The following is a 26,405-nucleotide window of genomic DNA, read 5'->3' on the forward strand; positions in this document are numbered from 1 at the left end:
GAGTCTGAATATACAACTGCCAAAGGATTTCCTGTGAAAGGGTTTGTTTTGCTAGTTATCCACATGAAGCTTAACTGTGATCATCTGTGATGAGGAACAGACCAGTGCCAAAATAACATGACTAGTTCAATGTGTGATTACACTCTGTTAACAGAACTGGCACTCACATTCTTAGAGGATGACTGTCTGAAGCATCATACTACTTTTTCTCCCTGTCAAAATTGCACTGATCTGCTGTGTGTGCAATGCACTCCATACAGCAAAGTGTGTTGTTAGACAGAGATCATGATGTTATTATTTAAAAAAAAGAAGTTAAAAAACTTAATTTAAAACTGCAGTTCAAAATTCTGTTTCTTTAAGTGGTTTCAGGGCTGTAAAAATTATTTCTCCTACCCTGTCTGTTATTAAGGAAGACAGACTTTTCAGCAGTCATTCAAATGTATCATCACTTTCTCATTAGCTGTCCTTAAATGCAGTATAATGTTAGAATTAAAGGCATACCTGTATTAGTGCACCTTGCCCATCCTCCTGACAACTTGCAATGTTAAATGCAGTCTAATGTTAGAATTAAAAAGGCATACCTGTATTAGTGCATCTTGCCCATCCTCCTGACAACTTGCAATGTTAAATGTAGTCTAATGTTAGAATTCAAAAGGCATACCTGTATTAGTGCACCTTGCCCATCCTCCTGACAACTTGCAATGTTAAATGCAGTCTAATGTTAGAATTAAAAAGGCATACCTGTATTAGTGCATCTTGCCCATCCTCCTGACAACTTGCAATGTTAAATGCAGTCTAATGTTAGAATTCAAAAGGCATACCTGTATTAGTGCACCTTGCCCATCCTCCTGACAACTTGCAATGTTAAATGCAGTCTAATGTTAGAATTAAAAAGGCATACCTATATTAGTGCATCTTGCCCATCCTCCTGACAACTTGCAATGTTAAATGTAGTCTAATGTTAGAATTCAAAAGGCATACCTGTATTAGTGCACCTTGTCCATCCTCCTGACAACTTACAATGTAAAATGCAGTCTAATGTTAGAATTCAAAAGGCATACCTGTATTAGTGCACCTTGTCCATCCTCCTGACAACTTACAATGTCAAATGCAGTCTAATGTTAGAATTCAAAAGGCATACCTGTATTAGTGCATCTTGTCCATCCTCCTAACAACTTACAATGTTTTTTCATGTGTTTTACAAGTGCCTTAGAAAAAAGGCTTCTATGATACTGCTTAACACAGTTAACTCAGGAGTCTGTTGCTGTCAGTGTAGTCTGTTTGGGCCTGGGGAAGCTGGATATTCATCTGTCTTCATTTCCATTTAATTATTTCTAGCTGTGTCCCCATCTGCCATATCTTCCTCTTTGACATTAACACTTTGTAGGTATTTGTAGATAATTATCATATTCTCCCTACTGAGTAATACTTAGACAAGCTGTGAATATTTATGGGGGTTTTAGTTTTCTCCCTAAAACAAATCCTTTCAAGCATCTGAATGGATTGTTGGTCTTTTCACCCCTGTTGACAGTACCTTGATTTTAACTTAATATTCTTTGTACATTTGAACTAGATTTCTGTAGGAAGGAACTACTTAGAGTGTCATATAATGTTCATAGCCCCAGATTACTTTTTTTATGTGTCCAGACTGCATGTTAACTCAAGTCCATTTTGGTCTTTACTCAGGAGACCCTGCACAGAGTTTTACCATTTTCTCTCATTAATTGTGTGGTTTTTAGTTTAGAATTCATTTCCAGATGCATTCAGTTTGTGTGATTTTTTTTAACTTCAAGTGTGTGTTGTCTATTGCAGATCAATGAACACAGTAAATAACATTCGTCATCATTTATTTTTGTAGACCAGGCACAAGTACAAGTGAGATGAAGTTCAGGTGTGTTTAGTCTGCTTTATTTCATTTATCCACTAATTTCAGCTGAAGTTAAATACAAGTAAAAATTAGGAAATTGATGTGATTTAACCTTCACAAAACCACAGCCAGAATCTCTGAAATGTCTGACAATTTCTTTCTCTCCAGATGTTTTCTCTTAATTTATGAAGCCATAATATCAACCATAATGTTATCTTGAGCTTTTCAGTGTCATTTTTTGGGTTATTTCTTTATTTTAAAGGAACTATTATCTTTATTAGTGAGGCTGGTAGCTAATTCATTTGCTTGTCTTGACTGCACACACTCCACAGATGACCTAAATAAATGCAGTCTTACAAAACCAGTCCATATTAATGTTGTATGTTTTAATGTTCACTTTAATAAACCCATTAATGTAAAGGCCACTTTCCACTCATTCTTTTTTCCTCTGTTTTTCTGTTCTGGGGATAACTCTTGTGTTTCAGGTGATTTGAATGGTTGCTTCTTCTTTCAGCTTTTCTCACATTGACTTGATTATATATAACCTGATGACATAATCACAGACTCACAGAATGTTAGGGCTTGAAAGGGACCAGCAGAGATCATCCAGTCCAACCACCCTGCCAAAGCAGGATCACCTAGGGCAGGGCACACAGGAGCCCATCCAAGCGGGTTTTGAAAGTCTCCAGAGAAGGAGATTCCACAGCTTCTCTGGGCAACTTATTCCAGGTAAATATCTTTTATTTTTGGTTAACAATTTAAAGGAGAAGGATTGTTGAGTTGATCATTCTTCTTTGTAGAAGGAAAAAGTGTATCATTTACTTTTGCTTTTCCATTACACAAGCTACATATATGACATGTACATAGGTTATGGAAAATATAGTACACACATTTTCCATGAAAACACATCTTACATACATTTGGGAGGAAAGGAGTAAAGGTAACAGAATTAATAGCTCTTGTCAGCCTAGGCTGAACCATGAGGGTGGCTTTGGGAGAAAAAAGTTGACTGAAATTCGAAACAAAGTACAATCTGCCAAAAGCAACATCAGGAAAGAGCAAGTAATGATAGTGCTGAATAAGCAAAATCTAAGCCTAGACATCTGTGTCCTTCAGCTGCCAAATGCACTCAATTAGCATCATTAAAGGTTGGCTGGGCAGCAGTGACAAACAATGAGGTTATGGGTATTCCATACTATCACCTGCTTCTGCATCCAAAACTAAATTAGTGCTCAATTGGTCTGCTGATTTTTAAGACAGAGTGCAAGGATAATTGAGGCTTAAGGTTTCTTCTTTTTTTTATGGCCTTTCTCACCCATACAAATAAGAGCAAAAATATGTTTTTATTTGTGTGTGCATATGTTTGTGGATGATAGAAGAATTCATTACTTGACAGAAGCTTGTGAAGATGGCCAGAGGTAATCTTGACTGTGCTTATCAATATGTTTGAAGTTTTATATTTGCAAAATGCAGAACAAGAGGACACAGTCTCAAGATGTGCCAGAGGAGGCTCAGACTGGATGTTAGGAAGAAATTCTTCACAGAGAGAGTGATTACCCATTGGAATGTGCTGCCTGGGGAGGTGGTGGAGTCACCATCATTGGAGGTGTTTAGGAGGAGACTTGATAGGGTGTTTGGTTGCATGGTTTAGTTCATTAGATAGTGTTGGATGATGGATTGGACGCGATGATCTTGCAGGTGTCTTCCAACCTGGTTTATTCGGTCTATCCTATCCTATCCTATCCTATCCTATCCTATCCTATCCTATCCTATCCTATCCTATCCTACCCTATCCTATCCTATATATATAAAAGAAATTGCTATAATATGTGTGTTCTGATTGTGGGGTTTTTTACAGAGTGCACAAGCTAAAAACAGATGCATGTGTTCCTGTGCTGTCTCTGATGAGTCTGAGACATAGAGGAAAAGATCACTGAATCTAGTGAAGGAAAACAGTTACACTGAACACTGAAGTTTTTCCTTCCCATAAGTGATTTGCCTTCATCTGAGAGCAATTTGTCTCGCTATTTTTGGATTTTGTCATGTTCTTGACATAATCAGGTCTTCATTTACTAATTGCTTTGAAAATAAGGTTGAAATCTTCATAGCCATGAAAACATCACAACATTCACATTTATACTAAAGATGCTTAAAATTACATTGCAGTTAACAATTTTATCTGAAGCCTTTGGAACAAACAGTAAAATAGTATCTCATTTCCATTCCTGGCACATCTGACATGACATAATCATCAAATACTGCTTGCAGATTTGCAGCTTAAATATAGGAATGGAAAGTACTACATTTTCATGAGTTAGAGTGATGTTTCATTGATTTCATTAGCCATTTTGTTTGCAAATGCCTTTTTTAACCTAGATTTACAGTGAAAGTATCAGAGCTATATAGAATACTCCCGATGCTAGATTTTGTTATACTTGTTTTGTGGTGTCAGGAAAGTTTGATTGATTTCCTGAAGTGCTGGTTATTCATGAATCATGAGAATCTGTGAATGCTTTGCTAAAGTCTTCAGTACAAAACAGCACGTTGTTTCTCTTCATGCTCATTCCCTTTGTTGTGTGTAGTTTATCTCAACTCAGTGAATTTGCCTGTCTGAAAGACTTCCATAAAATCATTGTATGCAAACGTGTGTTTCGATTTCACTGAGGAGGGAATTCACTTTCACTTCATAATTCTGAAGCACTATGGTGGTGAAGAATAAAGGCCACTAAGGAGTTGTTAAACCCCTTCCCTGTTATAGCCAAGGTAAAGTCTTAGACTCCAGTTTATAGAATCTATGTAATCACAGAGCCTCTCTTCTTTTTATATGCTATTGCCATTACCTCTTAGGCTAATCATTGCCTGTCAGATGTGGGTACATCCTCCAGGACTAAAAGGAAGGTCAATTATGCAAAAATCATTTTGCTCATCAAGCTTTTATATTGTCTTGCATTAAGTCTATGGAAATTGAAATTAAGAATGAACCTTAGAATCTTAGAATTAACCAGGTTAGAAGAGACCTTTGAGATCATCAAGTCAAATCTATCATCCAACATCACCTAATAAACTAAACCATGGCACCAAGCACCCCATCCAGTCTCTTCCTAAACACCTCCAGTGATGGTGACTTCACCACCACCCTGGGCAGCCCATTCCAATGGCCAGTCTCTCTTTCTCTGAAGAACTTCTTCCTAACATCCAGCCTAAACCTGTCCCTGGTGCAGCTTGAGACTGTGTCCTCTTGTTCTGCTGCTGGTTGCCTGGGAAAAGAGACCAACCCCCACCTGGCTACCACCTCCCTTCAGGTAGTTGTAGACAGCAATAAGGTCCTCCTTTTCTCCAGGCTAAGCAACCCCAGCTCCCTCAGCCTCTCCTCATAGGGCTTGTGCTCCAAACCCCTCACCAGCTTTGTTGCCCTTCTCTGGACACGTTCCAGCAAGTCAGCATCTTTCCTGAACTGAGGGGCCCAGACACAGTCCTCAAGGTGTGGCCTAACCAGTGCTGAGTATGGGGTAGAATCACCTCTCTGCTCCTGCTGGCCACACTGTGCAAAGAAACACAGCATCACTGTCATTTTATCTTAACTGGAATATTCTTAGCCTTTTATCTTTCCATGTAGTCATTCCTTGCCTTACTGTCTTTCAAAAGAAAACATATGTTGACTTGTTTCTGGTACTTACCTGTACTTAGTTGGATATATTGTTTGTTAGATTGAGAAGTGCTAAAAGAAACAGTCTCTCAACTTTTCTCAACTTAGGTTGAGGCATATTTGCAAAACCCATTGATTTTCTTGTCATGTCTACTGTGTCCATATGGAGGAGGGAGCTTAATCAATTTTTAATCTTCTTCATGTTTGCCTTGGTGCTGATTGCAAGAATCTGGGGCATCCAGTAGAAACTGCGCACTTAATATGTGTCTCCTCTTTGTGCCAAAAGTATTCAAACACTTTGCAGTGGTAAAGGCTTAAATGACATAGTGAGTAATTTAGGTTTCTTAGATGCCTTTGGGAAGAATCTTAATACAATTACATCATTATTTTACATATGCTAGATAAGGTTGCTTCCAATAGTACACCTGCAAGAATCTTATACATCAATGGTTTCTGTAGATTTTAAAGCTGTTTCTGCAGCAGATTCTTGTTGATTACTGCCAAGCTTTTCCCAAAGCAAATATACATCGATTCCACTTGGGTATAAGAGCACATACTATGATCAATGGATGAAGCATGCCTTTTCCATTGAAAGGTCATTTCATTTTACAATTTCAAAGATTGCAGGCTAGATTCAAAGACCATTATGTTGAACTGTTTGAAGAAATTTCTGCTGTTCTACAAACAGAATGATTTTTCTGATGGGGTCCTATCCATCAACACCTGTTTCTTTGATCATTTATGCATAGAAGTATAACTCATTTTAAGCAAAAAAAAAAAAAGATGAAAGTGTTTCAACTTTGCCATTCTGAGGGTTGGATTCATCTCATCTATCTTTAGTTGTCTATGCATGAGGTGTCTAGACTAAATGTACCATTAAATTTCCACCCAGAGAGTGATATACCTTCAGGAGTGATTGACCCAGTCCTTCCTAGGTGCTAGTTTTGGAACACACAGAATTGCTGCCTTGAGGTTATTTACCTCCTTGGTTTAGAAAAGTCTAGTTATCTAACTTCAATGAGTTGCCTGACTTCTGTGTGGTTGAAATTAGATGAAATCAACTTTAAATGACTAAATTAGCAAAAGTATTGAAGACTCTTTCTTAAGGTTAAAACCCTTATGCCCAACTCTTTTTTTAGCAGTTTTTTCTTGTTCCCTTAAATATTTTGAGCATGTGTCATTTAGCCTTGTTAAATTTTCACCCAATCTATTCAGTATATGTCATATGATGGCACTGTGAGACAAAGATGTCCTCCTACACTCAGGATCAAACAGAACTTTCTGATGGTGGTGTTTTTTTTTTTTCTTTTTTGGATTTCAGTGGAGAAATATCCTCCACTGCTATGTGGGCTTGCTTGAATGATTAGCTCCTTTTTTAAGTGCCTGAACACACAGATTCACAGAGTAATTAAATTCCTGCTGAGAAAATTACTGTTCAAAGAAAACAATAAAAAAATATTTTGATTAAATGCTATATCAGGAATGAAATGCAATATTTCATTGGTGAGGTAGAATCAGCTAATGAAGAAGCACATTAGCATCTCTTCTTTGGAATCTTAGGGGAAGGATTTAGGACTTATGCTTCTGTTCAGCGGCTCTACGAGTAACAAAGACCCTCTGCCCCCTTTGAGAAAGGCAAATCCCATCTGATGCCAGCAACCCTGGTGCTGTGTAAGCCATCTCATTATCAAAAAGCCCAGAATTGTGGCAGTGACAACAGCTGTGGAACCACGTATTAACAGACTGGAGCTGTCTGTTTCTTCCAGTGTCACTGCCTGCAACTGGAAGAAGAGTATAAAATAGCCAGTGCCCCAGATTCTCTCACGAACCATCCTAAGGCCCTGAAGTCTTTTTGGATTTCTCTTGGACTAGGAGTTGCAGCTTCATCTCCACCCACTTGAAACAACATACTAAGTGAGGGAGTTTCCTAGTGATGTCTTTAACCCAGGCCTAAAGGAGACAGCAGACTTCCCTGAAAGGAGGATCTGTCAATATATTGGACCCTCTGTTGCCTTCAGAAGGAAGCTCCCTACAGTTGTGCCCCTTCTTTTCTTCTATGAGGTCACCTTACAGAGGGTAAGCCTTTCTGACCTTGGTGAGACCTCTAGTGTACGTGGACTGTCCTCCACATCCACATACAGAGCCTCATACCTGTGGTACAGAGGGACCTGAGAAGCAAAGTGTGTAAGGAGGGCTTTTGCCTGCCATCCAGAGTGTGGACTTGCCTCCATTCACTAGCTTAAGCTGCTCTGTTCGCCTTGGTGGGAAGAGGATTCAGGGTCCCCTTGATCTTGATGGGTGCTCCCTTTTCTGTCTCAGGGAGGGCATAGTGTGGCTCCACCAATCTATCTCTTGCTAAGCCTTTCTGATGCTCGTTAGCCTTCCTACTCCCTCTCGCAGCTCTACCACCCAGCTGAGCAGAGAATCCACCTTTTCACTGCACACAGATGTTCTCACTACCTGTTACCACTGAAAGGCTCTGCCACTTCCTGAAGCCTGAGACCTGGATGGGGGTTTTCATGGGAGTACTGTCTGGCTTGCCACATCCATTCTGGTGAGCACAGAGGACAGAGATTTCTGCCAGGTGGAAATCAAAGCTGAGCTGCTTCTGAGAGGGCGATGTCCACCAGCTGAGCTCACCTCTTGAGAGTCATGTGCTTCTTGTTCCATATGCACTAGATAAGACAGTTTGCCAGGACCATAATCCAGAGATGGATGTATGTAATGTGCATCACATTGGTTATAATTTCATTCTATGTCTTTTACACAAACCGTGATTGCTTTATCAAATAACTATTTAAAATGGGTTTGCTGTTCTCAAGTAATTAAATCTTTGTTAATTACTATATTTTTCTTTGTCTTTGTATAATTTTCTGTGACTTTTGCTTCAAATGGCTTGAATAATTCCAAGTCTATGAGTAAGAAATCTGGGAAATTCTCATTAGATAAAAACTAATTGTTTTAAGTGTTGTTCAAGTATGGGGGAAATATATCCTGTAGTTTAGTTTGGTAGAACACCTTGTGAAATTCAAAGTGATCTAAATTTTCCTCTGAGCAGGTCTGTTCCTTGGCAACAATTCTGTAGTGAGTGGTGCTGTCATATGTCCCTTTCCAGAAAGACACTGTGATATTTATAAATCTATCTAAGAATATGGATAACCCACACAATAAAGCATATGTCAGGGCATAGCTGTCAGTCCTGTCAACTTGCAGTTTTTTTTGAAGGAGCACAAAGGCACATTGACGCACCAGTGTGTGGCCCTGATTTTAGACCTTTGAGCTCTGTGGAGTCTATTTGGTGTGAATCTATTTTACAAATAAATGTCCCTTTGTAAGACTTATGTTGTGATGTAGAGGCAGCACCACTGTAGAAGCTGCTACAGAATGTTAGAGCAGATCAGAGCTTACAGAATTCAGCACGTTCGGTCTGAAAGGATCTGGCAGCTCATCACAGACTAATAGCCAAGACACAAGGACAGAAGGGAGAGGGTCCTTACTGAAACACAGAGTATCACTCAGTATGTTAGGGCAGAAAGTGAGGATTTCTTTATTTGTCTGAGAAGTTGTAGTGTACAGATATCCATGTACGTTATTGAAATTGACGTTGAACATCCTGATCCAGCGGAACATTTCCTACTGTATTTAAATGTTTTACTGGCTTGGGACACCCACGTGCTTGGAAGTATTTCCTTAGAGCTGTCAGCCCCGAGTTCTGCTACCAGCTTCACACAAAGACTTGAGCAGCTGCCAGTCAGTCACATTATTAAGACTTGAAATGCTCCAGGCTGGCTGAGTGGGTTATTATTTCTGCCTGTGGTTACTTTCCAAACTGTGTCACCTACTTCCCAGCCTGCCCTCAGCTCAGTGTCTGTGCAAGGCAGGCAGTTCTGTGAAAATTAATTTTGAGTCCTTCTGGATGCAGTTAACCTGTGAGACAATCTGAGAATTCTCTTTCTGGCATGGGAGTATGTTTTTCAGAGTGTGAGAACTGTTTATTAAAGTCCTTTTCTCTCTGTGTGTGGTAGGAAGTATGTATTATCGTAGTTCATATTCGAGGAGGAACTGTGAACAACAAACACCTTTCCTCTATGAAAAACATTTTCTTCTGACTCAGGAAATCCCTGAACTAAAAATTACTGGTTTCAGAGGGAGAATTTTGGAAATGATCATGTATTTTTTGCCCTCTGCTTATCAGAAGACAGGTTACATGTACCTTTGGTTTGAATTGGAAAGTCCGATAGCATGTTATAATATTAACTACTCTTTACTGGCATACGAAAAGATAGGTACCGAAAAGCTCTTCTTTTTCTTATTCTGCCTTTTAGTACTGTCCACAAAGAGCCTTTCATTTTCAGCTGAGAAATTATTCTTCACTGTCATGTCCTTGTGCAATTCTTCATTATGTCACCTATCAGGAAAGATGTCTCTGACATCACCTTCTCTTCTTTGGAATTAAGCACAGGTTATGCTTGAAAAAGTAGGTTTGTAAGCCCTTAACTGAGATCGCAGAGCACTTGATGGATAAATATAAACCCAGTTAATTTTCCTTTCAGGAATCATTACAGCTCAAACCATTGTTTTGTGAGCTAATTAAGAAAGGAATTATTTTTTAAACCTTGTAATGCAATGTCCAAGTTTTGAGTGAAGTGAAACAGGGATTTTATTGTATTCCATTGGTCATCAACATGTGTACGTATGTTGGTCAAGAAATCTTAGTTTTGATGAGGTTTAATACAATGTTCTTGAGGAGACAAGTACTACTTCTCAGACTGTAGAATGGTACCTTTCCACTTGCATTTTAATGTCAAAGGGTCATTTTTTTTTCTAGACAGATGATGTGGAGGAGGGAAAAAAGAATAGGGAAAAAAGAGTAAGTTTTTCAACAGGGTTTCAAAGGAGAAAAACATCATGACCTTTGAACATAAAGCAATCTACTGTATTTTCCTATTGTGGATGTACTGATTAACAGAAAAATGTGTTAGGGAATAACTTAACAAGTGTGCCATTTACTTCAGGTATGCCATTGTAATCCTTTACTCTTTATAAAATATTTTTGCCTCTTTATTGTAAAATGAGTATATACACATTCATAGAATCATAGAATGGTCTGGGTTGGAAAGGACCTCCAAAGGTCATCTAGTCCAACCCCCTCTGCAGTCAGCAGGAGCATCCTCAACTGGATCAGGTTGCCCAGAGCCCTGTCGAGCCTCACTTTGAATATCTCCTGGGCTGGGGCATCAACCACCTCCCTGGGCAACCTGTTCCAGTGTTCCACCACCCTCATAGTAAAAAACCTGTTCCTAACATCCAATCTAAATCTACTCTTCTGTAGTTTAAAGCCATTGCCCCTTGTCCTATCACTACAGGCCTTTGTAAACAGTCTCCCTCTATCCTTCTTGTATGCCCCCTTCAGATACTGGAAGGCTGCTATTAGGTCTCCCTGGAGCCTCCTCTTCTTCAGGCTGACAACCCCAGCTCCCTCAGCCTGTCTTAACAGCAGAGGTGCTCCAACCCCCCGGTCATTTTCATGGCCCTCCTCTGGATCCGCTCCATCAGGTCCATGATCTTCCTATATTGAGGGCTCCAGACCTAGATGCAGTACTCCAGGTGTGGTCTCACCAGAGTAAAGTGGCAGAATCACACTGACAGTTTTCAATGCATTTATTTTAATCTCTCTTGGAAGAGGCTTTGTTTTGATGGAAGAGTGCAGTATGGTACTATAGCTCAGTATGGTACCTAAGAATGCATTGGGGCTATTGGGAGTGATGGAAACTGCCCTGCAGGTAAAACCAAAACAAAATAAACCCAAAACCAATTAAAAGAAAGCTTGACACTTTTACTTCTAAAAAAGAAAATCATGTCTTGTCATGATTCAGTACAGCAGAAAAACACATTAACAGAACATTCAGAAAAAAGCAAAACATTTTTATGTTGATCATCCTTGTTCATGTCTATTACTGACTTTCTTCTCTCCTATCTGGACTATCAGTTCTCATCTATATCACTGGTGACACGTTTCCCCATAAGAGGATGACAATAGCTCCAGTGATCCTTATCCTTCCTTATGAACCATCTTCATCTATCACTGTTAAACTGACTCAGTGTCCTTCCTGTCATTCAGGTATAAGCCATTTCAACTCCCCATGCCTTATCCTGTAGGCAATATCCAAATACTGCTCTAATTCCTTTAACATTTTTGGAAGCTTCTTTTCCTTTCCACATACCTATGTCTTTCCTCTCATCCTTCATTGATCAATGCAGGCTGCTTTTCTAACACACTTCTGACTATCACTACCAGCTTTTCTCCACCTTGCTATTTGCACAGTTGCTACAAAAATCAGATTAATTAGTGCTTCTTCTTCCTATCATTTTCCACTCTACATTTTTCCATTGCAGACAATTAAAGTTGTTCTTTTTCTGAGTCACAGCTCTTTTCCACACCTGTTCATATTTCATTCTGAATTGCATCTTCCAGCATTCTTCTTCAGAAAAAGATTTTTCCTTTTTTCCATCTCTTCACTGTTCTGTAAATACAGGGTCTGGTATTTTCTGTTTGTGTGGGTTTGGGGTTTTTGGTGTTGTTTGTTTGTTTGTGTTTTCATGGCTGTCTTCTCTTTGTGGTCTTTCCATTTCTACACATAATGCCTCTGAACATTCTGTCTCACCTACATGTTTGTTTCCCTTTTATCATTAACCAAGTAATTTAGGACAGACAAAAGAGCAGTTGGCACAAATGAGGAGCATACATTTTATTTAAAATGCTCAATTTAAGTATAAGATAGTTAGTATAATGTATATTGCACATGTATTAAAGAACATAAATATATAGAGTTATGATTGATAGACAATTCTCTCTTCACAGAGAGAGCTGTTAGCCATTGGAATGGGCTGCCCAGAGAGGTGGTGGAGTCACTGTTCTTGGAGGTGTTCAAAAAGGGATTGGATCGAGTCCAATCTGTCACCACAGACCTCATGGCTAAACCATGGCACCAAGTGCCACGTCCAATCCCCTCTTGAACACCTCCAGGGACGGTGACTCCACCACCTCCCTGGACAGCACATTCCAATGGCTAAAAACTCTCGCCCCAGCCTCATTGCCCTTCTCTGGACACGTTCAAGTGTCTCAATGTCCTTCTTAAACTGAGGGGCCCAGAACTGGACGCAGCACTCAAGGTGTGGCCTAACCAGTGCAGAGTACAGGGACACAATGACTTCCCTGCTTCTGCTGGCCACACTATTCCTAATGCAGACCAGGATGCCATTGGCCTTCTTGGCCACCTGGGCACACTGCTGGCTCATGTTTAGGTGGCTGTCATTCAGCACCCCCAGGTCCCTCTCTGATGTGACACTTGAAGCCATGGTTTAGTAGTCATGGGGTCTTGGGTGACAGGTTGGACTTGATGATCTTTGAGGTCTTTTCCAACCTTATTGATTCTATGATTCTATGAAAATAATGCATCCTAGTGTTGCCAGCTAATTTGCATTTTTCATATGTTATTCATAATCTTTAATGTTAACTTCTGAGAAAGCACTAATAAGGGCTGCATATATAACTCAGCTTGGTAATCATCACTATACATTATATAACTGCTATTGTTGTTCTAAGTCAATTTCTCTAGGCAGATTTTCTTTCGCTGCCGTGTTACTGTGAGCAGTTGGTGTGCTCCAGCAGGTATCTTGTACCTAATAACTGGATGTGACATTTTCTTCGTTTGTTGTTTTGGGTTTGTTGGGGGTTTTTTTCAGCCAAATCAAGGGGATTTTAAATCTCTTTACATACTAAATAATAAGAAAAAAAAAGCTGTTTCCTTTCTTCTTCTGTCTCATCTCTTCTAAAAGTCAAGAATTTCACAGAAACTCTGTACTCCTCAGTAAATTGACACACAGTTTTTCCATGAAAGTTGGCATGGCTTTAGCTTCATTCATCTGACCATGCATAGGAAAATATTTTGTATTAATGGTGATATGTCAACTTGTATTTATTTTTTTTTTTCAGCAGAACTGTCAGTGTAACATCTGTTTTCTTTGGCTCATGCAGAAAGTCATAACCACACAGGCCATTTCCTCAGTGCCTTTTTGAGACCATCGTGAGAAAAGATCTTGAAAACATTGACTCTCTGAGTGAGGTTTCAGTTCTTCAAAAGAACCTAACGTTTTGCTTCTGAGACTTTGGGAAACCTTTGGGAGTCCCCTGTCACTGAAGCACTGAATGCAATAAAACAAAATGATGTGGACGTGTAAAAGGAAGCACTGCAAGAGTAAAAATAGTACTGCCAACTTTAGCCTGCACTGCATATATTGCAAAAGTAAATTTTATTTTCTCAGCACATTCTTTACTGCTGGGTTTTTCTTCCACTCTAATGTTTACCTTATTTCCACATTCAAACAGCACAACAAAGTTAGTGATTTCTCATATGGTTTCAATGTAGCCTTCACATGTGTGTGAATGTATCCTGGAAGAGGTCACAGCAAGCAGTTCTTGTGTGATTTTTAAACGTGCAGAGTGGTAGTGAAACAAATGGGTAGCATTAGCTCTTTTGTTGAAGTTTTGCACTAAATCCTTCTCCCATCTCAGAAGACCAAGGCATTGTCAATAAGATCTTTATTATTTATTGAAAGCTGACAGCATACTTGCTGTTGTGTGAGCAAGACTTTCTGCTCGTAATCTTTTCCTGAGGGCAGGTACTGACCTCACGAACACGCAGCAGGGCTGTTTTCTCACTTTGTGACTGCTGGAACACTTCTCCTCGCTGGAAATGAACAAAGGAGTTTAAATGCATTTTTTTGGCAAAAGCAGGAAAACTTCATGCCCCAGAAGGCAACCAAAATGATGTGGGTGTGATGGGTTTGCGCAGATGTTCACAGTCAAAGCAAGTTTGAGGATGCTTCCCAGCCCCGTAGGATGGAGTATTTTAAGGGTTTCAGTGGGTTCCTTCCACACTGTAGTAAAGGTTTAAAAGCTTAGTTAAATTTGAGAGCTATTTAGTCACAGATTATAATTTAAACAACAAAAAAAAAGAAGAAGAAAAAAAATCTAGTCTGTAATTAACAAGATTATTGTGAAGATTGAAGGTTCTATGTTGCCTGTGAGAATGGTTTGTGCAACACACTGAATGCAGAACATATTCTTAGGTTACACATGTACTTAATGTCTAGCAGACATTGTCTATGACTCCTTAGTGGACATGGAGGGGAATATTGTAACAAAAGGTGAGGAAAAGTCAGAGGACCATATTGAGGATGGTGTTAGTTAAGTCACTCATTCAGACTCCATCAGACCCTCTATTTTAGTACCTGCTGTTTATCTCCTTCACATTATCTCAGGTTATGCAGCAGTCCAGTTACTATTAGCATCCTCAGAAGATATAAATAACTCCTTTTAATTTTTTTAATGCTACAAAGTTAACAAGGGGCTTTCCTATTAGTAAAAGTTATTTTCTTGATAAACACAATTGGTTGGTAAAATGTGTGCACAATAAATCTCTTTGTTTTATCGTTCACTGAAAGAAGGTTGGATGGTAACTCCAAGCTTTACAGGTAAATGCAGTCACCACATCTCATAGTCTCAGGGGATAATTGTTAAAATAGACACAGGTGCTTTTTTAATTTGCTTGGGATGTATTTTCCCTTGTTTTGAGGAAGATACATTTATTTTTAAAGACACTGGTGTCTTGATGTTCAGCATTTTCACCATTGCAGTATCCCTCAGTCTCACCAAGCAAGAAGGACCTTGGACCTTGAGGAGTTTGGAAGAAAAAAAACCATGAAGAATATAAAAGTATCTTATTCATTCACTTCATGTTACTGCTCTTCTTGCCAGTTTGGGAAAATTTAGGTCTTACTTTCAAGCCTGTGTTAGAAGTGCTTGCAAAAATAAGCCTCTGTAATGTATCAGCTTGCGCAATTAGATGGATGATACTGCAGTAACCCTTGATGATCCCATCCTATTCTGTTCATGATTCCTGTTTTGACTCTCACAGTCTACAGCAAATGTGCATGTTTTACTAAAAAGATAATCATGTGTTTGTTCTTTTTTCAGAGAGAGAGAGTCTGTTCTCTTGCTCTTCAGCCTTCTTTGGTTATTTCTCTGAGAGGGTTGCTATGAATGGCTCGCAAATAAGGGCTAATGACATTGCCATGCACAAGAGAGACAGACTGACATGGATCTCATGTTTTTCCAGATGAGGATAGGCATTCACTCAGGATCAGTGCTGGCTGGAGTTGTTGGTGTAAGAATGCCACGTTATTGTCTCTTTGGGAACAATGTCACCCTTGCAAGCAAGTTTGAGTCAGGAAGTCACCCACGTCGCATCAATGTCAGTCCAACCACATACCAGTAAGTCCTCTTAGCCTTTTCATACACTTTTTATTTCAGCCTCCCCTGAGTTTGAGCTTGTAACATGCTCTGTCCTCAACACATGCACTTCAACAGAAAGCACACCAGGGCAAATGGAGAGAGGTGTTGCATGGAACTGTCAGGCTTTTGTTTGCAGTTTGCATCAGAATGTGCAGAGAAGTCAGTGGAGGCAAGGAAGCCAACCATTTATGCCTAAAATAATGGGTAACAGAAGTGAGAGATGCCTCCCAGACCACCATAATTTCATGCACTATTGCAGCTTTAAGCTAAGGATTTGGGTTCTGCCCACTAGGGAGTTCAGGGAGAGAAGGATATTCCCATTGGCTCTGAAGAAAATCTTTAATTTTTCCCAGTAAAGCTGAGATTTAAAAGAGTTTTTATGCTTTCTTGAAGACCAAATTTTGTATTTAACACTGTAAAGAGACACTTGATAGAAGGATTTTCTTAATGTAGCAAAAAGATTGAAAATGGCAAAGCATTATCTCTAGCTCTTTGAAGACATTATGCAAATATGGAGAAGGCTTGATTAAATCTGGTTATGACGAACAGCTCCTAAATAAGAAAGGTGTTCCTTTTTGTTCCAATTTGACAGCTTGGCTATTAAAATTTCTGCTGCTTGAATTACTACAGATGTACTCACTTCTTTCTTTTTTTTTTTTTTTCCAGGAGATTTGAATCTTACTGTGTTTTCAGGTTATCTGAAGTAATTTTCTGAAGTATGATTTAGCTAAGGTTCTGGGGCTGTTTCTCTGTGTTAATTCCATATACAGTTGCTCACATAATACCGCTCTTGTTTTGTTTGGGGTTTTTTTTCTTACACAGAACTGTGACTCTCAATATTTGTATTTCCCCATACCTATTAATGCAATTTAAAGTTTGAAATGGAATTTCTTCATCCAACAATTGAAGCATCTGCTATGCTAAAATACAAATCAGTCAGAAATTAAAGTAACAAGTAATTATAACTAGTGAATAAAATTACATTCCACTGAAGAGCTCATTCACTCAAGATTAGATTTACAGAATGGAGCAAATGTAGCTAACTGGAAAAGAGACAGAAAAACTGAGCAGTCTTTTGAGTATAAAAGTGAACAAAAGCAGACTCAAACAGTTGTCTGAAAAACATGTAAGAGAAACACAGCCCCATCTTACTATTTGGTACAGAAAATTTGTTCATTTAAATAAAAATAAATTCAATAATACATAGGAGATTGCTGTTGGGAACTTGGCACCTCTTGTCCACAAAAAATTGCCTTTAGGACCTTCCACCTACAGTGTTCTAGCAGCTTTGGTTTTGATCATCCACTGTGGGCTAGGAGAAACCCTCTAAGATGTTTGAAAATTAATGACAAAGTTGTTCACCCATTGTCCCCCAGTTTTCAAAAACTTACACAGTACCAGGGTCTTTGGTATTAGTTTTACACAAATGGACATAAGTGATCCTGGCAAAAAGCATCAAAGGCCTTATAACAGGGAACTGAACTTCTCTTGTACAAGAACAGTTCTTACATTCTCCAACCTGAGAAGGTCTTTGAGGTATTCTAAAAGTGAAGTCTGTATTTTTTAGGATGAGAGATCTTAATACTTCACAAATGTAGTCCAGAAGCTCTCAGGGCTCTGGTGTTGCTCAGGTTTGTGTCCTTGAGAGCAGAAATTGGTGACCTAGACAGTTTCATATTATTTTAAGAAATGTAAATTTGGAAATGTAAGGACTGAGTTTTTCTGGAGCAGTGATTCAGAGAACTCTTTTCTTGCCATGCTGAAGCCAGAATCACTTTTAGTGTGCCAGTACCAGTTCTGTTGAGTTTGGTTTTGACAGTGATGTGACACATCTTCTGTGAGACAATGGATTTGTGGTCATTGTTGAGCAACCACATCCAGCTGAAGATACCCCTGCTTGGTGCAGGTGGGTTGGGCTGGATGACCTTTAAAGGTGTCTTCCAACCCAAACCATTTTATGACTTTAAGATTTTATGTTTTCTTTTTATCACATCAGTGATAAAAAACTCTGTTCTGAAAGCCAGTTGGGAGGGGGCTGTAGATGGAGTTTGTTAAAAATGACAAGTACATTGTAGCAAAGAGAAGATAGCTTCTGTTTGTGCCTCACTACTCTCTGGCTACTGTTGATCATACCATACTATAACAAATCAAACACAGGTAACCAGGGTTCAGAGATTATTGTTACTAAGACTTAGCTAGCATAATGTGAGTCAGATTTTCTCACTCTCTGTGTCCTCCATGTGGTATCAAAAAGGGACTTACCATTTTTGTCACTTCCCTTTAATCCTAGAAACCCAGAATCATTTGTTCCAGGATGGACAAACTTTCACCTGTATGATCATCATGTCTGGGCTTATCTTTCAAAAAAAGTTACAAATTTAGACTGTTGCTTTCAAAAAGGGAGGGTAGTAGAAAAGTTGCTGTTGATACAATAATGGTACAACATGAAATTGCAAAATGAAACACAATAACATATAGAATTATTGCTATTTGTCATTGCATTGTTATGCCATGTGAAAAAAAATCTGCTAAACAAATTCAGTGCTCAGTTCAGAGAGCTTTAAATGCAATTCACAGTCTAGGCACATGGTTACAGGTAGAAGAAGTAGAAGTGTCAAGAAAATATATGTTTGAATGCGAGCCAGTTGTCATTCAACATGAAGGGCTAACATTAATGATGGAAAGAGTAGGAATGTATTGGAATGTAGTTATTTTACCTACTTCAGAAATTATGTGAGAAAGTAAAATGAATGTGCATGAGGTAACTCAGAAAGGCTATTTCAAACCATACCTTCTGGCAAGGTTGAAAACATGAAAACAGACATGGAAGAAAAAATCAAGAAATGACACTGCTGACACAGTGGTCAGGAGAGACTGCAGTTAGAAAATGCTCCATAGGGCAGAATTATTTAGAGCTTCTGAAAGTGATCTAGGAGTTTTGAGTATGATATACTGATACTGTCCAAATGAATAAGTAGTGATCTGATGCATCTGTATATGACTTTTTCTTAAATATAATTTCTGTGAGTATATTATTTGTTCTGTACAAATAAGGTGATTAATCAAAGACTAAAATGCCATTACAGTTGACTTTATATTTCATCAAGTGCTTCCATCTGATCATGCTGTGCCGCTGTGTACTCAGTTCTATTTTTATTATCTAATAAGTAGTGTTTTCCAACGTAGATAATTCTGCAATCAGTATTAAAATAACATAATTTTCAATTTGTTAAATCTACTGGCATTTATCATTACATGTTTGTGTCTACCACACCCCCAGTGAAAATTCTGATCCCAATTTCAGGCTTACAAATCATACAGATACTGGAAACATCTCTCATTCTTCTCAGCTTTTGTTTTACAGTACAGATTATGCATTATAAAGCATCACCAGCATTCAAATTATAATTACACTTCAGAATGCCTGTTACTGGTTTCAGACACTTCTCTGTGAGCCTATAATCTGCCTGTGTGAGATCTGGAGTCTAAAATTCTAAATATAAGATGTGGTGTTGCCTAGCAGCAGCGGCAGCAGCCATGAACCTTGGGCAGCCTCGTTCCGGTTACACCTGCCTGGTCAAAGCTCTACGGTGTGAAACAGCACGTTTTACAAAGTTGGCCTTTCAATCTGTTGGAGTAAGAGCTCAATTCTGTTCAAAATGTCTTGTTCTCTTGACTCACACAGGTCTTTTGTCTATAGGATTACAGAGCCCCATTTCCTTTGAACGAATCACTGAGCCTTGTAAAATAAAAGCTCTGGAACAGCACTGGTAAAACTTCCAATGAAATGTGGAAACTGGACAGAGAGTAGATCTGTGTCTGGTCCCTGTTTGACCATGTAACCAGGAAGGAATAGGAGAAGAGTAAGACATTCTCAGGTTTTTGGGTTTTTTTTAGTAAACTGGCAAATCCAGTTCAAGGTTTATTTAATTCATTTGCATTATACTGAATTGAATAAATTTATCCTATTTTCCATACTGAGGAAGGAAGCACCATGAGATCTGTGAGACTTCTTCAGCACAGAAGAGAGATTAAATATTTTTTAATTCTTTGTTTCAGCCTTGAATAATGATGTTTATAAGGCATTAATATAATATACCTACATTCATCCTGTTTCCCTAATGGCATTAGAATGTAATGCCTTGGGAACGCTAAGCAGTTATCAAAAGCAGGTAAACATTATTGTTGCTATTTGTCAAGTTGCTGTCTCTAGAAATGAATTACCTTTACCCATTGTTTTCTACCTCTAGTCTTTTCCAGCATGTATTTCCCTTGTGTAGAAGGTGTTTCTGGCATCAAGTGTTGGGGACTTTCCATTATCACTTGTTAGGCAGTACACCTGAGACCTGAGCATAGGCAAAGATGGACAGGCAGTATGCCACATCCTTATCGGATTTAGGAGAAACATCAACCAAGCATACCTCCTAATGGAGCTAGATAAGGTCATTGCTGGTTCATCTGCCTGAATTGCCCTTCAGCCTTTAAAACTGATGAAAAACTGAAGAATTTTAATGAGTTTTTAACAGTTATCTTACAGAGTGTTGTGTGGTTAGGTTATTAAGAAGGATCTATATACATCTCTCTTTATCCAGATTTTAAATTAAAACTATGCATATCTATAAATTCCTTATAGATAGTTACTTTAATACAAATTTTCTCCCTACAGGTTGTATTTATATCTACATCTCTATCTACATCTGCATTTTTCTGCATCATCTAGACAAAGAAATTAATCTATCTCCAAGAGGCTTTTCAAATTATTTTAAATTTTATTTCTGAGCATTTTTTTAAAGACAGTCTATGTATCAGTCAATGCACCATGTATGTTTTCCTGAGACACATTGGTAGACAGGCAATTTAGTTGTGGATAGAAAGAAAACGTGGTTTAAATAGAATAGAATTAACCAGGTTGGAAGACACCTTTGAGATCATTGAGTCCATCCTATCATCCAACACTATCTAATCAATTAACCATGGCACCAAGCACCCCATCAAGTCTCTTCTTAAACACCCCCAGTGATGGTGACTCCACCACCTCCCTGGGCAGCCCATTCCAATGGCCAATCACTCTCTCTATGAAGAACTTCTTCCTAACATCCAGCCTAAACCTCCCTTGGTGCAACTTGAGGCTGTGTCCTCTTGTTCTGGTGCTGGTTGCCTGGGAGAATAGACCAACCCCCACCTGGCTACAACCTCCCTTCAAATAGTGGTAGACAGCAATAAGGTCTCCCCTGAGCCTCCTCTTCTCCAGGCTAAGCAACCCCAGCGCCCTCAGCCTCTCCTCATAGGGCTTGTGCTCCAAACCCCTCCCCAGCTTTGTTGCCCTTCTCTGGACATCTTCCAGCAAGTCAACATCTTTCCTAAACTGATGGGCACAGAACAATAAACATGAACATAAAGATTTTTTGCTAGTCTAATTACTAAATAAAAACTAATCCAGTATTTAATATTTAATCATTTAATATTTAATCATTTAATGGTAGTAGCTTAGTAATGGTGGTATTGTGAGCTTTGGGCAACTTGATCATCTCAAAGGCCTCTTCCTACTCAACAGTTCTGTGATTCTAAGTCTAGTTAAAATGCACAGCTTCATTCTTGATTTTCTGTTCCCAGTGTTACCTGCACCCCCATAGTCACTGTGATTTGTGATTACAGTCCTTGGGTCTCGTCTGTCCACCTATGCTTATGATTCTTGACCCTGCATTTTATTCCACATTGAACAGGTAGTTTACACAGGATAAGGCTGTGTTAGTTAACATATCTGTTACACCACAGTGTTCCAAGCAGCTGAAGTAAAGCACTCTGACTTCTAGACAACAGCTAAAACAACAAAAAGTGCAAGCCTGGATGAATCCAGACAAGTCCTGACTCCAGCACAATAAAATCAATGCAAAGCCTAGGGCATTTTACTAGTGATGACAAAATCCTATTCATTGAGCCTGATTCTCTAATGTCCCAGACAGAGCAGAAACCCAGTATTCCTTCTTCTTAGGTGAGTGAGAAATGAAAGCATTAAAGGCCAGTGGTAAACACTTGCTGTGTCGAGCTGCATGTGATATACAATGTATTGCATTAAAATATCATGGCTATTCCTTTCGTAATCCTCTTACAATTGATCTGTATGATGGAAAACCACCACTACCTGTTATTCCATAGCTTAAAAGATAAGGAAATACAAAAGTGAAATGAACTGGTTCCAGACATAGTCAAGTATTTTTCAATCTCCTGTTTTTTCTATCATGTATAGAAACTGAGGTAGAAATTCAAAGCCACTTAAATTTAGAACCAAGTGCACTCATATTTGGCATTACAAATAGCAAACTATTTATATACTGTATTTTATGAGCAGCCTACCAATACTTCTAGTGAGTGCCATAATAATTTTTTGTCTGAATTTCTGTGGAAACAGATTTGCTGGCACATGGTATCAAGCCAGATGCCCCTGTGGTGAAATGATCAGCACTTGTTGCCACAGGGGAAGGGCTCAACAATCCAGCAGGAGGTTCTGCTAGCCTGTTTGTGAAGACATTAGTTATATTTTTTTTTCTAATTGTTCCAGAGAAAAGACAGGCCCTTGAGCATTAGAGTCATAGAATCAATAAGTTTGGAAAAGACCTCAGAGATCATCAAGTCCAACCTGTCACCCAAGACCTCATGACTAACTAAACCATGGCTTCAAGTGCCACATCCACTCCCTTTTTGACTCCACCACCTCCCTGGGCAGCACATTCCAATGGCCAATTACGCTTTCTGTGAAGAACTTTCTGCTCACCTCCAGCCTAAACTTCCCCTGGCACAGCTTGAGACTGTGTCCTAGAAACTATGTGGCGTGTTGGGCTCCTGAAGCAGAATGTACCTGCTGCCATTTGCCAGGATATTTAAAGTTTGCTGAGATGTGACAACCTGTGCTAGCCATGTGCAGCAAGCACTGGGCACAGCTTTGCGCAGGAGGTTTCAAAGGCTTCCAGACACTCTATGGGCAGTGTGTCCTCTGAAGCTGCTATGGTCATACTCCAAGTATTGGAGCATACTGAAGCTAGATGAGAGCTTCCTCAGTGCCACTGTTTCTCAAAGCAGCTAGAGCTGAGTTAGCACATCTGGTAATCATTTATTCCTTTAGCTGTGGAAATAGAGTTCTCAAAGAAGACTCTTTTGTGTTCCTGATAGAGCTGCTTTCTCATATTTCCAGGCTGCTAAGTGGCTACTCCTCTCACTACTTCATTGCTCCCTTTGGGCACATTCTTCAGTTTGTGACTGCATTTTTTGGGGGGGAGAAATGGAGCCAGTTAGCCCACTTTTCACCAAAAAATCATTAAGTATTTGCAGCTGTCATTCCTGCTGAGCCTAAGGGCAAGCAGAGGTGCTTCACAGCATCCAGTGGTAAGTGTGACATCTCTGAGAGGTGGCAGTAGAGATGATACTGCTTTACAGTAGACCTGGAAAGAGTAAAAATTGTTGTGGAAAGTATGCATTCAGCATAGAGGTCCTTGCAACAAGTGATTCTGTAGTAACAAATGTTGGTTAGTTCATTTTCTGAATATAGGAAATCACTGATGAAAGTGTGACTGGTTGTCCTGGTTTTGCTGGGACAGAATCCAAGACCAGATATGGGCTGCAGGCCATTAGCAGTTCTGAGTCAGCCAGGACAGCTGACTTAGTTGCTCATAGGTGTATCGGTGACCTAATTGTGGCCTTCCAGTATCTGAAGGGGGCCTACAAGAAGGCTGGGGAGGGACTTCTCAGGATCTCAGGTAGTGATAGGACTAGGGGGAATGGAATGAAGCTGGAGGTGGGGAGATTCAGGCTGGATGTGAGGAGGAAGTTCTTCACCATGAGGGTGGTGAAGCCCTGGAATGGGTTGTCCAGGGAGGTGGTTGAGGCTCCATCCCTGGAGGTGTTTAAGACCAGGCTGGATGAGGCTCTGGCCAGCCTGATCTAGTGTGAGGTGTCCCTGCATGGCAGGGTGGTTGGAACTAGATGATCCTTGTGGTCCCTTCCAACCCTGACTGATACTATGACACTATGATACTGTGAACATCACACTCAGTATAAAGAAGGAAGTTTCCTGAAGAAAGAGAGGTTTTCTTTCTTTCCTGAAGAAAGAGGGGGTTTCTATTTGGGTTTCTTCTCAGTCTGCTTTTCTTCCTTTACCTGCTCTTGAGGATTGCCTTCTTGGATATTGTGACTGTTGCACTTTGCTGAGCTGAGTGTAATTTTATGTAACTTGTATTGACGTTGGTACCAGTTTGGCTATCACATTTAATCCGTTTCCATTTCAACCTGTGGGTCTTCTCTCCTTTTCCTGATTTCCCTTCTCTGCTGGTGGGGGTCACTGGGTGATAGAATAACTGCTATGGTTTAGCCCCAGATATGGGCTAAATGTAGACACTGTTTCTTGCCAAAATAGTTTGAAATATAAACCCTGTCATCCATGTAAAAAGAAGCTGCAGCTTTTAAAAGCTTCCCACGAAGTATTCATTCACACTGAGACCTCCTGACCTTGAAATGCTTCATGTTTCTGCTAGGAAAAAACCACATTTTCTATTTAAATCCTGAGGGTTTTTTTTTTTTCCTTCTAAATAAATGAAGGAACTGAAAATGAAAAAAAAAAATGAATGAGACAATCCTCAGATATTGTCTAGGTTTGTCTGAAAGTAACAGCATTTTCACAAAGAAAGGGACAGAACTAGAATTTTAACTGTTCTGGAAAGCTTTCATGTTAGCTGAGGAAGCTGTCAAAGTTAATCAACTACAAATCAATGTTTAAGAAGCTCTTCCTCCCCTAAAACACTGGCAAAGAAGACAAGCTGAAGACAGACCTAGTTCCAGGCAATTGAATAACCTGCTGTAAAAATATCCTTCTTCCCTTGTGAGCGCTATTGAGCACACAGAGGTTCTCAAGGAAACAGACCCGAGATAAATGTTGTGGAATATATTCAGACTGGTTATATGCATATTCCTGAACTGTGAAGGTTGTGTAACTTCAGCTTAAGCTCTCTGGCTGTGGGACATGGTCTCGTTCTCAGCCTGTGTCAGGACCAGTATTTAAGGAATTTGAAGAAATTGTTCTTCACAGGAATGCTGATGGGCCCTTTTTCATCCTGATTAAAGTCTTTCTAATCCTGTTGTTACAAAAGCCATCAAATAACCTTCAAATATTTCCCTGAATAATATGGAGTCAGTAGAATAGAGTGTGATCATAACTAGCTTCCATTAGATTTTGGCAAAGAAGGTTTCCTGCTGTTCTTGCTTGGGAGCTGAAACAGTATCCCAATAAAGGTCAGCTAGGCAATTTCTGAGAGTTCTCACTCAGAGAGTGATTCAAAGAGTGTACATAACGTAGGGATGTGGAGTCTATCACAAGCCACAGTAATGTAAAAATTTCCAAAGGAGTAGTTGGTTAGTCACCTGTCACTCCTGGAGCATTTTACTGCAACCCAATTACAATTAAGAAAGAAGTGAAATAGGGCCACTCAATAATATCTTCCACTTACTTTTTTTAATATGGGAAAATAGTGTGAAATATCAACTAAACTCAGTACCAGCCCTGCACTGAATCAAGGAATGTATATAAATATATAAATACGTACATTTTACTATTTCAGACTTGTGTCACTCTCATTACAATCAGATAATTTTAGCCTTTGAGAAGGAAACCACTGTTTGTTAGCAAGGCCATATGCTTTGTAGTGAGTAGTCAGTTGGAGGAAGAATGACTGCTGTGAAAGCTTACAGATTTGGCTCAGAAAGTTCTCAGGAGTTCAACCGATGCTTGCAGAAATCTAATTTGGGGGAGGCACAAAGAGTTAAGCCTGTTGTTTTCAAATGCAAAATGTTTACTACAAGCATTTGAACAGCTGAAGAGAGAGATGATTCTGCAAACTCGTATGCAAATTAGCAAAGATGACTATATTTTGATAACAAAACTAGCAGTGTGGAAAATAGATGATGGCATTCAAAGTGCATGCTAAACAAAGACCACCACAGAAGTTCAAAGGCAAGAGCATTGTTGTATTCATAACCAACTGATTATTTAAAAGCTGGGAAGAAAATGCCTTTATATTTCAGTGTTCACACGTGATTGTCTCAGCAAAACCCACACAAAAGTATTCAGTAAAGGAAGTGCTGTTACAAATCCTGGAAAATTCTTGACAGAAATCAGCTTTAGAGGCATTAAGTAAACAACCTATTACAAAATCTACTGAAGCTAATAAAGTTCTTCCCAGTCACGTTTTTAGGCTTCAAATTGATTGAGAGAAAGAATAAACATATGCCTTGGGAAGGGAAAGATTAAGACTGCTTTTATAGATCCAACAATGCTCAGAATTTACTGTTACTTCGAAACTGTTCTTGTCAACACTGCTAGGGACTGAATATCCCTAACTACATTTACTGGAAACCAAAGGGAAATGCATGGTGGTGTTTTCTTTATTTTACAAGTCTGACTAGTTTCAGGGAAGATGCTTGACATACACGTTCTAAACTTTCAGATCTAGCCAGAGAGACATTTCCCCACAATGCAGGAAGATAGCAAA

At 39.2% G+C, this 26,405-nt stretch overlaps 1 protein-coding gene across 2 annotated transcripts in view; it reads left to right on the top strand.

Moving 5' to 3' along the window:
* Positions 1-26,405, top strand: part of GUCY1A2 (guanylate cyclase 1 soluble subunit alpha 2) — a 155,553-nt gene that overhangs the window by 126,940 nt on the left and 2,208 nt on the right. The window contains exon 7 of one of the 2 annotated variants that reach the window (XM_054164504.1): positions 15,695-15,849. The exons of the other annotated variant lie outside the window; for it this stretch is intronic. Coding sequence (XP_054020479.1) covers positions 15,695-15,849 — 155 coding nt within the window. The remainder of the gene's footprint in view (positions 1-15,694; positions 15,850-26,405) is intronic. 2 annotated transcript variants of the gene reach the window in all.

This window comes from Dryobates pubescens, chromosome 10 (assembly GCF_014839835.1).
Source record: "Dryobates pubescens isolate bDryPub1 chromosome 10, bDryPub1.pri, whole genome shotgun sequence".
Classification (NCBI taxonomy): Eukaryota; Metazoa; Chordata; class Aves; order Piciformes; family Picidae; genus Dryobates; species Dryobates pubescens.